The 15502-nt window shown below is 48.2% G+C and overlaps 1 protein-coding gene across 1 annotated transcript in view; it reads left to right on the top strand.

Annotated features, from left to right (window-relative positions):
- Positions 1-811: 811 nt before the first annotated feature.
- The window catches only part of Pde1c (phosphodiesterase 1C, calmodulin-dependent 70kDa), a 250953-nt gene continuing 236262 nt past the window's right edge, over positions 812-15502 (top strand). Inside the window, exon 1 of the mRNA XM_013035157.1 lies at positions 812-1098. Within this exon, the coding sequence (XP_012890611.1) occupies positions 1014-1098 (85 nt within the window). The 5' untranslated portion in view covers positions 812-1013. The remainder of the gene's footprint in view (positions 1099-15502) is intronic.

Here is a 15502-nt window from a genome sequence, read left to right as displayed (position 1 = left end):
CACTGTTTGATCGCTTAGACATTGCACCTCATTGCATACACCACAGTGGGCTGAGGCTCTGGTCCATTTTTACATAGGCCACCCCAGTGCATGCCCGCCTAACTTCTGCCATGACAAAGACCACTGACAGATCTGGGGTGTCAAGCTTCTGTGCCTAAATGCTGCCACGCCTGGTTAAAGCACATCCTCAGGCCCTGTTAGCCTCCGTTTCCATTTCTGTCACTAAAGCCTTACCTATAGGAGCCACAGTACCTTTCGTCCCTTCCCAAATTCATATTGCGAAAATCCCAATTCTCAGGGACCTGGTCGCTCCTGGGACAAGCAGAGCAACTGGGTTGCGCGAGCATGCATGCGCATGAAAGGGTGTGTGCATTGTGTGGTGTGTATGTGCATGCATGTATGTCCATGTGTGGATACGTGTCTAGGTATGCGTGTGCATGCGAGTGGTGTATGTGTGCGCGCGTGTGTATGTCTGTGTGCGCGCGTGTCCCTGGTGGCCACTTCCCTGCCTTCCTTGTTTGGAGTAAACTTTGGCGGCGCGGCGCAGTTTGCTTTCCGTGGTGGCGCGGGCGGTGCTGGGGGGAGCTCTGCGCCTAGCTCCTAGAGGAAGCAGGGCGCCACCGAATCCCAGCCGCTCCCCCGGGGTTCCCGAACGCCGCCTGCCTCCGGAGACGCCAGGGTGAGGCGGGGATGGAAAACAGTGCGCGGGCTACGGAGGCTCTGGGGGAGTAGCGAGGCCGGGCGGCCGCCTCCCCACCCGCACCCACGGGGGCCTCGCTGCGTTCCCGCGCCCCGAGCACCTCCGCTCCCCTCCGAACGTGCCGGCCATGGCTACTAAGGCTCCTTGACGTCCCTGCCGAGGCCCGCGCTCCGCTGCTGTCACTGCGGGCACAGTGCGCCAGGGATCAGGACCGGGATCGGGGCGCGCGGGAAGAGGCGCACGGAGCCCGGGGATCGGGACGCGCCCGGCGCCCGGAGCGTCCGGATCCGAACTCGGACCCGCCGGCCCAGTCATGAGCGACGCTAGCAGCAGGAAGGAAGGCTTCAAGAAGTGCCGGAGCGCCACGTTCAGCATCGATGGCTACAGCTTCACCATCGGTGAGAACTTCCGCCTGGCTCCCGGCTTAGGAGCGCTATGGCTTAAGCGGGAGAGGGTGGATGGGGGTCCCGGAGGAGGGGATCCATGCCCGCCTGCCCTCTGGGCAACCCTAGCTGGGCACCCCGCTGGACCAGGTGTTCTGCGCTACCCCTTCCTCGCTGTGGTGAGAGGAGGGTAGGAATACGGAGGGAGGCGCGACAGAAAGTGACAAGAAGACCCCAAGGCAGAAATCCAGAGGTAGAGACAGCATGACAGACCAGGAGACACAGGACAATGACTTAGAGGAAGGGGAGCATTGAGTCCCGGGGAGACAGCAAGGCAGGGGGGCAGGGACAAAACCTGGGTGACCCAAATACTTGAGTAAAAGCTGTGCTGTGTGGTGAAGTCTCCTTTTTCCCCCCTGCTCTGGGGCTCCCAGGCCCTCCTGCCCCAAGCTCCACCGGAAGCAGAGAGTACTCAGTAAAGACCCTCATCACCAGGCCCTGAGCCCTGCTTCCTCTGCTTACATCTGGCCTTGGAGGCGAAGGGAGCTCTTTGGCACTTTGGGGGGCACTCAGGAGCCTAGCTCTCAGGGTCTCCCTAAGCCTTGGGAAACAGGGCGAAGGTTTCTTTGCTTCTTGGTAGGTTTGCAGTAGTGGGAGTGGCAGGCAAGGAAAACAGAGGATGGGCAGCTCCACCTGGGCCACTTTTGCTTCTAATGAGGTGGTCCTAGAACCCTGGGCATGGGCTGCACCCCCTTCCTTCCTCAAAGACAGTGACTTACACCCTCAGACTTTGCCCAGGCCAAGCCTGCAATCTTGTCTGCCTTCATGTGCTGGTATCACTTGCCTCTCCCCAGCTCTGTCTGGGCCAAGGCCCCATTGCACTGTATCCTGGGAGCTTCCCAGCAGAGCTCCTGCCCTGTCTGAACTTCCTGGTCCACAGCTACTGGCAGTTCTCTTCCCACTGCGAATTTCTTGAGTCTGATTCTAGGTAACTTCATCTCTCACCCTCCAGCTAAGTAAAGATGAGTAAAGGCTTTCCAAGAGCAAATGTATTTCATTCAAAGGTCATTTTAGCTGACACAGGTGGCTCACGCCTGTAACTCTAGCTACTTAGGAGGCTGAGATCTGAGGATTCCTTTAGAAGGCAGGCCTGGCAGGAAAATCTGTGAGACTCTTAGCTCCAATTAACTACCAAAAAGCCAAAAGTGGAGCTGTGGCTCAAGTGGTAGAGCATTAGGCTTGAAGGAAAAAGCTCAGGGACAGTGCCTAGGCCCTGAGATCAAGGTCTAGGACCTGCACACACAGACACACACAGACACACAGACACAGACACACACACACAGACACACACACACAAGAACATGGTATTGGTTTTCTTGGCTCTGGAAGGAAAAATTTCAGATATGTATTTTTAGCTTTTCTTAGGTAGTTTCTTCCAGTCTTATCTTCCTCAAAGTGTGTTTTCTAAAAAGTGGGGTCATCCTCCTCTGAGGACCCCTCCCTCCCTTCAGAAGAGAGGGGCTGCAGGTGGCTTGCTGCTAGTCAGAGGGACCCCAAGGGAGTTGATTACTTATAGATAAACAGCTGCCAGGTTTTTCATTCTGCCCTTCCTCCTTCACCCCACCCTTCAAGGAATGCTTATTCAATCTTACTGAAAAAAAATACAATGTAGTAACATGCATGCATGTGGCAAACTTTCAGTCCAGTGTAATTGTGGCAATCATTTAAGGCACTAAGCCAATAGATGGGAAATTAGGGAGACAAATGGGGGTTTTAAGCCCTGTGTTCAGAGAATTTTCAACCTTTGGGGTGAGGTGAGGTGAGCACACAACTATTTTACAAAGCAGAATTACTTTAGGCTAATATAGTCATTGTGGAAAATACAAGTAATCAAAAAGAAAATCACTAATTTTCTAACTCAATGCTAACCATTAGTATTTCTGCACAAATACATTTGGGGGGGCAAAAAATCAATCATGGTGATTAATGATATCTCATTAGCTTTGCTTCCTGCTATAATAAGGTATTTAATCAATCTCCTATTGTTGGTACTTAGGCCTTTCATTTTTACCATAATGAGCAATGATAAATATTGAAATCCCTGAATACATCCATGAATACTTAGCTATTACTGATTAGTTCCAGAATATTCTGTACCTTTATATACAAATACCATGTGTATGTGTATGTATGTGTGTTTCTGTATAAGTGTGTGAGTGAGATCGGTGCTTGCTAGGCAGGCACTCTACCACTTGAACCATGCCCCCAGCTCTAGCGTCTACAGTTTTAGGAACTGTAGCCTGTCAATTTACTCACCCTTCTCAGTGCTGGCCACCATCATTTCAAACAAGGTTGGAGGTGGATGGCTGGGTCTCAGAGGTCTCACACATTATTTTACCTCTTTCATAAAACTGCTTTTCTATTTCTTTTTCAACTATGTTTACTGTCTGGGGGGTGGGTAGGCTTCATCATTTACTAATTTCCAAGAACTCTTAATCTCGCTGATATATGATGCATTCCATGTAGTCATGATGAGTGCATTAATGAACATATCATATAATTAAATAATACTCATATTAATAGACATATGTAGATGTGTGTATGTGTATATATGGATATACACATACATGCATACACCTATACATGTGTGTATAGTACACATCTACATGTGTGTGTCTGTATGCACATGCATATGGAACTTGCACACACTTGCAAGCACTATGAGATGTGTTTGGTACAAATCTCTCTTCTAAGCAGGAGGACTCCTGTCCTTGCAGACTGGGTATATGGCTGGCAGTGAGGACTCCTGTTGTCTCCACATCTGTCCTGGCAGCTGTGGGTACAGGATGGGCAGGTGGACAGGTGCCTAGTGCTCTGTGGCAAAGCATCATGAGGAGGTCCTGTAGTCCCAGATCTCCTTTCTTTGTATAGCCCTGGAGAGACCTGAGAATCTTCCAGAGGAGGGCCTATGCAGACAAGGGGGGAGGTCTCAATGGGGGCTTCTGAGGGTAGGTGGTGGTGGGGTGATCCAGCTCCAGGTCCTAAGCACACTCTCCTTGGAGGCTCCTGACCAGTCTTGTCCCTCAGGAGTGACATCCCCAGGGACATCTGGACAGCCATGGAGCATCTTTAAGGGCCACCACTGTAAAGGGGACCTAGAGACAGCCTAAAATAGGTGAGCAGAGGTCAAGACTTTAAGAAGGCCAGCCCTTCCCAGTGAGGAGTGACCCGCATCCCAAGGGCACCCTGTCCTGGGACACCCTATGTGGGACAGCTCCACCAACGCCACCACGGGGAAACTCCACCAGGGACCCTTTCCATGGGTTTTTTTTTGGGGGGGGTCCGGTTATAGAACCTGAACTCTAGGCCTGGGCGCTGTCCCTCAGCTCTTCAGCTCAAGGCTAGCGCTCTACCACTTGAGCCACAGCTCCACTTCAGCTTTTTTTCTTTTTGCTTATGTGGTGCTGAGGAATCGAACCCAGGGCCTCAGGCATGCAAGGCAAGCACTCTACCACTGAGCTACCTTCCCAGCCCCGGGACCCTTTCCATGGAAGTCTGGAGCCCCTGAACCTTCCATCCCTGACTGGGTTTGCAGGCAGCACCTGGCTGGGCTCTCCTGAGAATGATCGGCCCTGGTGGAACGGGCGGGTGGTGCCAGGCACCATGTCCCCGGGCTTGCTCATCTCTTTTGCTAATTGGGAAAGGCAACCATTCTGACCTCATTCAGAAATAGGCACCCCAAGACTGAGAGGAGGTAACTCACATCAGAAAGAAGTGGCAGGAGTAGGTTCAAACCACATCTGTGCTGGCCATCATCCAGGGATTCCCCCCACTCCACACTGGGTGTTGTTTCTGCGGGATCTTTGGGACAGACAGCTCATCACCTCAGTGAAAAGAGACCTCAGGGGTCCTCAGATCTGTGGCGTAGCCCAGTGAGTGAGACCAGAAAGAGCAGAGACAAGTGCTCTAGCAGGACCGGCCCTGTGCCTGGAGGAAGATGGGCAGAGAAACACGCTCCTTGGCCTGGTTGCCATGAGGCTTCTGGTTCTGGCCTCCCTCAGGGCAGGTGACTTTGGCTTTTCTTTGTATGAATTTCTCAGGTCATGAGATGGGTATGTGGTATATGACCATATACCCAGCTGAGCCAGAAGAACTTGGCTCAGCTTCCATGTGCAGGACATCTCTAGTGTGGCTGGGGCCTGCAGTGAAGGCTGGGTCTTGATGTCCCCCTGTGCTGGGGTGGGGTGAATGCACATTTGAATAGGAGGTGAGTGGAGATGTGCAGAGTACTATCTTGTTTTTTTCAGAGAACCTTCCCAGTGTTCTTCCTATGGGGTTGCTAGTGAGTTGATTCACAGCCTCTTGCTTTCTTGCTCAGGCGGCTTGAACCTTAATACCCTCTCCTCACCCCCAGGGTAGACTGTGTGCAAAAACACCACTTGTGTTGTGATTCTCCTTTCTACAGAGGGGAGTGGGGTTCTGCTGGTTTTCCCTCTCCTCTGTCCAGGGAGTTTGGGGCTGCAGGCGTGGAGGGCGGGAGGGTGGTGGGATGCAGCTCTACTTCTCTCAAGACGGTGGTGGTGTAGAAAATGCCAGTCCTGTTCGGAAGAAGTGTCATTAACGGAGCCATTCATGTCCTGTAGCAACTGCCTTGCCTGCATGTGTTTCATTCCTTAGATTGTCCCAGAGGAGGAAAAATAAGGTTCCCTAGACAGGTGTCTCAACGCCAAGGGCCAGGAGGGAGGGCTCCCTGTCCCCCTCCCAGGCTGAGGGAAGGGGACTGCTGTGGATACTTTTCCCAGAGGCCATCTGGAGGGTGGGCAGAGCTCTGTGGATGCCTGAGGCCAGAGGGACTTGGCTGCCAGCACCAAGGATGTGGCCCTCACTCCAGCACATACCGACGCCCCTGGCCTTTGACGGCACGTGTATGTTTTCAGACTCTCAGTCCTCTGTGCCGAGTGTCTCATCTTTATCTGCCTGTGTGCCCAAGTACAGGCAAGACCTTTGGACCTTTTTATACCTGGACATGGAGAATAATGAGCCACAAAAATAAAGATCTGAGATAAAAATACAACAGGGCTCTCATCCATAGAGGGTGTGCTCCAAATCAGATCCTAGGTGGTTTACCTATATACCATATTTATGATGAGATTTGATTTATAGCTTAGTCACCATAAGGGATGAAGATAGCTAATGATAAAATAGAATCATTTCAATAACATAAAGTTAGGTGAATGTGTTCTCTCTCAAAATGTCAGATCATGCTGCAGGATATCATGTAGTCAGATGATACTAGCAGGATAAAATAGTACCTACTTGCTGGGCAGTGACGTCAGATGGGATCTGTGGACAGTGACGTCAGATGAGATCTATGGGTAGCGTTTATGGGAGGCCCAGCCTGCAGATTGCACAATGTATTTCGGAACCTATGAAAATATTTTGCTTTCTTTTATAATTGGAAAAATAGGCTTTTAGGTTAAGCCAAACCTTAGTAGGATTTCAGCTGAGCGAGATGAAGACGCTCTAGAGCCTTGTGCTGCATGGTGCCACCAGTACCAGAAAGTGAAGTGAGACCTCAGCTCAGGTGCTCCTACCAGGAAGAACAAAACAGCAAAGCTGTTTTGTATTTTTATATGTTTTCATTGTAAAAATACTATACAGAGGGGTTACAGTTACATGAGTAAGGCAATGAGTACCAATGCAATACTAAAACACATTTAAAAGTTTTTCATGGGGAAGGGGTCCATAAAGGCTGACATGTCTAGGACCCATGACAATTTTAGCGGGGAGGGTAGGGACTGGGACATTGAGACATTCGAAATTGATAGCTTGAGCTCTGGTGACTCACAGTTGGAATCGTAGCTATTCAGGAGGCTGAGATCTGAGCATCTACGTTCAAAGCCAGCCTTACAGAAAAATCTGACCCTGATCTCCAATTACCAGCAAAAAGCTAAAAGTGAAGGTATGGCTCACGTGGGTTAGTGCCAGGCTGGAAAGGGGGAAGATAAGAAAAGTTGATAGCTGGTGTGTTGGTTGAGAAACATTTCTGGAAGTAGAGCTGTGGCTCAAGTGATAGAGTATTAGTCTTGAGCAAAGGAACTTCCGGGACAGCTCCCAGGCTCCGAGCACGCGTGCGTGCGCGTGCACACACACACACACACACACACACACACACACACACACACACACACACATTTGCTGTTTACTAAGTTCAGGAGGAACTGTGGAAAGACAAGTACCAGGAGGAAATCTTGGCAGTGTACATGTTCAGGGGAGACAGAAGATTCAGAATCCACAGGGGTGTTAGTGTCCTTCATCCTGAATGAGTTGCTCATGCTTCTCCATCTGTCATGAACTAGCTGGGAAGAAAATCTCTGAGGCTTTTGCCACTTTGGAAGGAGATGAGCTTTTAGTCTTGATGGCCACAGAGAGTGGCCAGGGTTGGTGATGGTGACAGACCATTGCCAAGTTCAGAGAAAAGGGGAAGGAAGCTGCAGGGAAGATTAATGATGAAATCAGAGTCAAGATAACTCTTGAGTCAAGCACATCGGACCTCGTGAATACGAATTTGCTGTTTTTACATTCACAGTGAAGTCTGATCACTACCAAGTTAGATTCAAGAAAGAACGGAGGCTGGTTTGTGTGTAGCTAGCTGTCTGGGGATTTTATCTGGTTCTGGAACAGACTTCCCTGGGAAATGGGGCAGGGAAGAGATTTCCTAGAGTTCCTATTTGCCTACAGGCTCAGCTCTAGACGCTTGTCATGACTTCAACAAGATTAAAGGCAAGAACAGGAGTAGTGTGGCAGTCCAAGCCTGGGTCCTGCTTGGCAATGGCTTGCTGGGTTTGGGAGCATGGATTCTGGAGCTTGCTACCTTGACCTAGTTATTGCTTTGAAGTTAATAGTAGTTGTGTGATCCTGGACATGCTACTTAGTTTCTCTGTGTTTCAGTGTGCTCATCTGTTAAATGGAGATAATTATACTTCCTCACTTCCCAGGATGTTAGATTAAGCAAGTATTCAGAACTGCATGGGGGACACAGTACATTCTATATCACTCGTGATACTTGTTTATTATTATTATCATTATTTTTCCATCATGGGACTTGAACTCTGGGCCTGGGCGCTGTCCCTCAGCTCTTCAGCTCAAGGCTAGTGCTGTACCATTTGAGCCACAGTGCCACTTCCGGTTTTCTGGAGGTTTATTGGAGATAAGTGTCTTATGGACTTTCCTGCCCAGGCTGGCTTTGAACTGTGATCATCAGATCTCAGCCTCCTGAGATGAGCCACCGCTCTGGCTTGTTATTATTACTTACAACAAGTTTTCCTGATGTTATTAACATGAAAACAACAACAAAACCAGCTCTGAGTCCTGGCTCATCAGAGACTGATGTATACTGTTCTTGAAAATCTGTGAGGGCAGCCTTATTCCTCTGGCTTTCAATGGTCCACATTGGAGTTTCCTACCAGACATAATGTCTCTTGGAGCCTGTGTTCTGCCATGCTGGATTCTTGTTGGGTCTCTACGTACCCCAAGGGTGGTCTTTCAGGATGTGTCTTGATCTATGATGGTTTAGTAAAGCTGGTGCCAATAACTGCCAGGTCCTTGATGGTTTGTGAGCTCACCTCAGCCAGGATGGATGCCATTTGGAGAGAAATGTGACCAAGAAGCCCTGCGTTCCAGACCCAACTCTAGTTCTTCCTGCCATTGAGGTCATGGGACATGCATTCGCCATTCTGAGCCTCAGGTCCCTCACTGGTGAATGGTGATAGTCACTCTGATCACCTTGGTGGGGGCATTGGGCAGGCTCAGAGATGTTCTAGGTGCCTGGAAGTCAGTAGCTGGTGGTAGTTTTGATGATGGAGAGGCTCTGAAATCAGGGAATGGGCAAAATGCCCAGACCCACAGCTGTTCCCCTGCCTGGTGCCCACCAGCTTGCTCCCCGCACCCTCCCACGTTCCCCAACCAGCCACTTTAGACAAGTGTTGGCGTGGCTGCCAGGCTGTCTTCATTTCAGAGTAGAGTAGAATTTCTGACCAGGCTGGGATGTGGAGTCCCTCCCTCTCCTCAGCTGGGGCTGGGTAATTGGTGTCAGCTGTTTTGGTGAGAGCCTAGTGGTGCTTCCTGTGCTGCTAGCCAGCAGACTCAGGGGTGTGGAGGGAGATTGGCCACAGAACCAGGCCTCCCCCACGAGGCCCAGTGGCTTGGAGGCTGGAAGATGGTTTCTGTTTGATGGAGGACAATAGTGGCTGGGTAGAGTCTGACCCACTCACAGCTCTAGCTGTGTTGGGCCATGTCACTGCTGCTCATGAGAACAAACCATGTTTGAATCACTGACTTGTCTCCTTGCTGCTCCATGTGCTCCTTGATAGCTCCAGGGGCCTTCCAGGGGCTCCCTGGTCCTGAGAAGGAAGGCAGGGAGGGTGGGGGGGCCACTCTAGACCTATACGTCCCCAGTGATCAGCCCCACAGGAGAGGATGAGCTAGTGACAGGGTAATTCAGTTTTCACAAGTTGACATTAGATGAGGGAAAAGTGACTCACCCAAGATCAAACTAATGAGTGAAGGTTTGCATGCAGTTCTTTTCTGTCCCAGGGCTCTTTCCTGGCTTCGTTTTCCTGTGTTTCTGGTTGGAATACTGCGTGGGGTCTGATGGGTTGGCTATTTTTGTCCTTGGATCATCTCAAAAGACTGTGATATATATGGTGGGAAAAAATATTCCTCCTTTATTTTTAGATCAACCAGAAGTTGAGTTGTTGAACTCTGGTATTCATCATTATGAGTGTTTTTTTTGTTTGTTTGTTTTTTGTTGTTGTTCATGGGACTTAAACTCTAGGCCTGGGTACTGTCCCTGAGCTCTTTTGCTCAAGGCTAGTCCTCTACTACTTGAGCCACAGTGGCTTGAGCCATGTTCAGTTTTCTGGTGGTCAACTGGAAATAAGAGTCTAAAAACTTTCCTGCCTGGGCTGGCTTTGAACTGTAATCCTCAGATTTCAGCCACCTGAGTAGCTAGGATTACAGGCATGAGCCACCAGTACCAGCTGCTTTTTTTTGTGTGTTTGTTTTTAACTTTTCTGAATCTTGTAAAGTAGGAATAATACATATAGTCTGACCTGTTGCCTGGCAAGGAGACTATGATAAAGGGTTAATACTCCCAGTTCTTCTCCTCCTCCCCACCCCCAGCTCCTTCATGCATTCCAAACCTGAGGAATTGTGGATGTGCACTCACACAGTAGAGGGCCCTCCAGCCTTGGAAGTTTTTGCCCTCTGAGAGGATCCGGGAGAAAGATAACATGGCTTGACTTCCATGGGGTCCAGGCAGCCCAAATTAACACAGTAGGATTTAGGCAGAGTGGGAAAGTGGATGCATTTCTATTCTAAAGTCATTAGTTTACCACTTCCCAGAGGGTCCCCCTGTGTCTAATGACTCCCTTCCACTAACAGTTGGAAGTTACTTTAGACTTCCAAATTGTGTCAAGTCGGCGAGTCTTGACAGAGTCCCCAGCATCTCAGGAAGTGCAGGCTGGTGCAGAGCTCAGCTCCTGCCTGACCATTGCAGGACCCCAGGGAAGCCTGATTTCCCAACAAGGTAGATTTTCCTGTCTCATCACAGCCATGCACGAGGCCAACTGCTTGAGAGGGAAAAGGCTTCCAAGATGCCGACTTTAGTCCAGTTGTGAGACTGCGAGCCTGCTTTGCGTGACTGTTTCAAGGAGGCCATTTTGGGGGATTGATTATGCAGTTGTTCTTCAGGCTGTTGCCCCCATGTTGACAGCAAGGCTTGACCACTTGTGACACACTTCCCCAGACCTCAGCATGGCTGATCTATCCAAACCCTGGCCCGTGAGATCACCACGATCAGCTCCACTGGGCAGATGGACTGAGCTAGTGGGGTAAGGATGTCTGTAGCTGGTGGCCCCTCCTCAGGGAGGCAAGCTGAATTCCAGGGGCCATGCTACCTCCTCACCCTTCCCATGGCCAGGAGGAGCCAGAGGAGTCCTTACCATGCCAAGTGAAATGAGGGTTCACAGAAGTTGGTGATTAGTTATACAGCAATGACTCAAGTCTATGATTCTGAAGGATGGGGCCTCTCAGCCAGAAACTTGGGAGCCTTCTTTACTTCCTTTTCCTGTGTTCCTACCCCCGCCCAGTTAATCAGACTCAAGTCTTGAGGATTCTCTATTCCTCCAGTTCAATAACCATCTGGTGGCTTCTCTTTGCTTGTAGACCAGGCCCACAAGCCCAGTAGGACCCATGGGATTTCCTGACCCCGTCCTTGCTTTCATCTGGGTTTATGCTCTCTGGAGACCTTGTTTGGCAGTGGCCAGAGTCACTCACTAACTGCCCACTGCCACTCTAAGCAGCTGGTCCCACCCTGCACCATGACAGTGCCAGCACTATGGGGTAGTGTCCCAGGTTTCCGGATCCATTGTGGAAGGTCAGCATGCACACTAACACGGCCATGGATTTGGGGCAGGCTGTGCAATCACTGTTGCTTGCCCTTCTTGCTGGTAGGATGGAAGCTCTTTCAATTATCTCTAATGGAAATGCTACATTGCTATAGAGACAGAGCTTCTCTGTTGGTTCCTGTGGGTCAGCGTGCATTTACCACCCCAGCTGAACTTGACCTTGTGTCCCTGGTGGCTGTCAGCCTGAGCGCTACAGGAGTGGAAGATTAAGGGCCCCTGGAACCAGGAGTTGGAGTCCTGGGCTAGGCTGTTTTCAGAGTTGGATGCATGATGAAGGGAAACTTGTAGTAATTACTGAGCAGATGCCTTTAATGAGGTCCCTGCTGGGTTCCCAGCTGGCATCCAGGGCTCTGCATTGGGATGGGAGCAACAAAGTCACCGGATCATCCTGTGATGTCACATCCTCTCCTTGTTGCTATAGCAGCTGTAATCAGCCCACTGGAGGAGTCTCTCTGGGCGGTGGCAAGCCAAGTCTTCTTTCACTAATGGGAAGCTTGGTGACTTCTACCATGAGAACCAGCATGCCATTGCTCATAGAACAAGACAAAGGCCTAATAATTCCTTCAGGCCATTATATTACCACTCTGGTCATTGTGCAGCAATGAGCATGCACATGGTACGTGCTGACTATGGAAAAATGTACAAAGATTGGCCAAGGAAACAAAATTGTACTGGTAATATCAACATAGCATTTGGTTAGCATTTTGTTCACTATCTTTCTGAGCAGTGCATTTAGTGAATGCACACACATACATTGATTATTTTTCAAGTAGGGGATCATTACTGTTAGCAAGTACTTTGTTCCCTGCTATAGCACGGTAAAAATAACATCTCTTTATCTCAACTTCATCTCAATGTTCTTTTTCCTCAGAGTTGTTAAGGTACCATGCGGTCTGTTGCTGAATGTTGAAGTTCTTACTGCTTTCTCCTGGTCACAGATAATGTTACAACAACTACCATCATGGCTGCCTCTCTATAAATTTGTTTAGCTTCAGGATAAATTTCTAGAGGTAAAGTTGCTTAGTAGAGAGGCACTTGAGATATACTCTGAATCACCTCCTCCAATATTGCACTGGTTTATAATTCTTCACATAAAGTATGTTTTCATGTTGGTGTTGTAGATGAGGATTTGAACCTTTGGAAAAATTGTAAGTCGATAGGTTAAAAAATAATGTATAAATCTTCTGTTAATTTTCTTGACTATTTGTGAAGCCCACCTGCTCCTGCCCATGCTGTGTAGAAAGTAAAAATAGGAGGATCACAGTCCAGGACCACTTAAGCATAAAAGAATAAAACCAAAAAAAGGGTTAGGGGTATGGTTCAAGTGGTAGAGTGCCTGCCTAGCCAAGTGCAAGATCTGGGTTCAAACACCAGTTCTAGAAAAATTAAAAACTGAAAAACATGAATTGTGCCACACATTACTTGAGTCAAATGTTCTGTGCTATGTTTATGATAGTGTGCTAGATGGCTGCACAGTGCCTTCTAGTTTGAGAAGCCCCTTGAGGTGTAGCTGTGTGCAAAGCCATTCTGGGGTTTTTGGTGGACATCTGGCCTACTTTGACTCCCTTCTTCTGTCAGTGGATAAATATGCTGGCTCCCCTCCATGAACAGGGGCCCTTCTGAGACCCCCAGGGGATTCCTCGGGCTGCAGAGGGTGCAGAGCCCTAAAGGTCTGATGACTTTTGCTGCTACACTTCCAATTGGGGTTTTATGTATAGCTTCGGCACAGTGAGCAATGAACAATAACAAGTTAGAATAATACATGATGATAATATCTCCAGCCTACCTCATTTTTCTTGCACTTTCAGGACACCATGAAGTAAACAGGGACAGTGAATGCAGGTCCTGGGTTGCTGACAGCCATCCGGTAACACAGATGGGGGCTAGGTGACGAGCAGGTAGAAATGTGCGTGGTGTGGTAGTGCAGGAAAGGGAGAGGGTGGCTCGGGATCTCATCACCCTGCTCAGAAGGCTATGCTGTTGTTTATTGTAAAACATTCCATTTGCTATTTCCTGACAGTGTTGCCCTTGGGTAACTGAAATTGCAGACAGCAAAGCTGAGAATGAGAGGACTACAGCTCCATACACTCCCACAAAGAGGTGTCTGAGGCTTGGGAGCCTGGATCAAACCTCACCTCTGGTTCTCTCAGACTTCCAGGTGCCGGCTGTGGCAGAGCCTGCAGTGCTCCTGGCTTCTAACAAACATGGGGCCTGATATCAGGTCCAGTTCTGGTGGGGCTAGCCTCTGGCCAGGTCCAATTCCCACAAAGCTAACCTCTGCCCAGTTCCAATTCTCACAGGGCTAGCCTTCACCTACGTCCAGTTCTCATGGGACTAGACTCTGCCTAGCTCTCACAGGACTAGCCTCTGCCCACTTCTCCTGGGGTTAGCCTCTTTCCAGTTCAAGTTCCTACAGGGCTAGCCTCTGCCCAGATCTAATTCTCATGGGGCCAGCCTTGGTCCATGATGCTCCCTGAGTGTGACTCCTCATGTACTGCATGCAAGCCAATCTTACCGCAGCCACCTGGGTCTGGGACTCCAGGACGGGTGTCATCTCATCCACCATCGTAACCAGCCCGGAACCTATGTAGGTTTAGCTTGCTGTATTTCTCATAGCATGTCACTGGTACCTTGGGGATGTCCTGATGGTCAGCATGGTGACAGAACAGGAACTTGACGTTTTATCTCTTCTGAGTAGTGCTGTCACCAATCATCTATCTATCTATCTATCTACCTATTTCCAGACAGAAAAGATTTTCCTGGGCCTTACAACTTCTTGTAGGTTTTTCTTTTTTTTTTTTTTTACACTAAGAAGTGGAATATCTTTTTTATTCTATTTTATTGTAAAGATGCTGTACAGAGGGGTTACAGTTACATGAATAGGTAATGAGTATATTTCTTTTCAACCATTGTGAGTACAGCCCTGACAAAAGTTAGCAAGACTCTGTATCAAAAAAAACCCCATAAACAAACAATCAAACAGCAACAACAACAACAAAAACCAATCCAGTTAATATAATATGTACCTAATCATGGCTACAAAAGAAGTAGAGATAGGTAGATTGTAGTCTGGATTGGTCCTGGGAAAAATATGTGACCATTTACCTGAAAACAAAACAAAACAACAACAAGAACAAGTTAGGAGTGGAGGCATGGCTCAAGTGGTAGAATTTCTGTCCAGCCATCACAAAAATACAAAGCCTTGAGTTCAAACCCAAACACTAACATTGCCTAAAACCAGCCAACCAACCAATGAAACAAATCAAATATACTAGTAATGGACATCTAGGTACATTCTGTATCTTCATTCCAGATTTCTGTCATATATATTCTTGTAGGTTTTTCTTTAATGCTACTTTATTGTAAAAAAATTAGAATTAGAAAATATAAAGAAATAAATTAAAATCACTCTAAATTCTGCTGCCGATTGAAATACCATTGGATTTTGAAGTATATCCTTTTAGGCTTTTTTTTACATGCATACAAAACAGAATTATACATATTATTTTGAATTCTGCATTTTAATCTTTAATTCTTAATTGGATATTTTATTAAGATTTTAATTTAAGATATATGAGAAATAGATATTAAGCTAGGCATTAGAGGTTCCCATTTGTAATCCTAGCTACTCAGTATGCTGAGATCTGAGGATTGTGGTTTGAAGCCAGCCTGGGTAGACAAATCTATGATACTCTTTAACCAGCAAAAAGCTGGTGGTAGAGTAGAGGCGTGGCTCAAGTGGTAGAGTGCCAGTGATGAGCAAGAGTACAAGATCCTGTGTTCAAGCTCAGTATCAAAAGTGTACCCTAAATTCTCTTCTATGTGCGTATAGAAAGGTAGGTTCACATCATTTAAAAGAGATGCACACAATCCCAATGTAAACTCTTCCCAGATTATTTTAGCCAAGACTGCTACTTAGGGGTGGTTTGTAGGCATGGTCATCCCCACCC

Source organism: Dipodomys ordii, unplaced genomic scaffold (assembly GCF_000151885.1).
Source record: "Dipodomys ordii isolate 6190 unplaced genomic scaffold, Dord_2.0 Scaffold205, whole genome shotgun sequence".
Classification (NCBI taxonomy): Eukaryota; Metazoa; Chordata; class Mammalia; order Rodentia; family Heteromyidae; genus Dipodomys; species Dipodomys ordii.
Note: the sequence above shows the minus strand (reverse complement) of the source record. Positions and strands in the feature narration are given on the sequence as shown.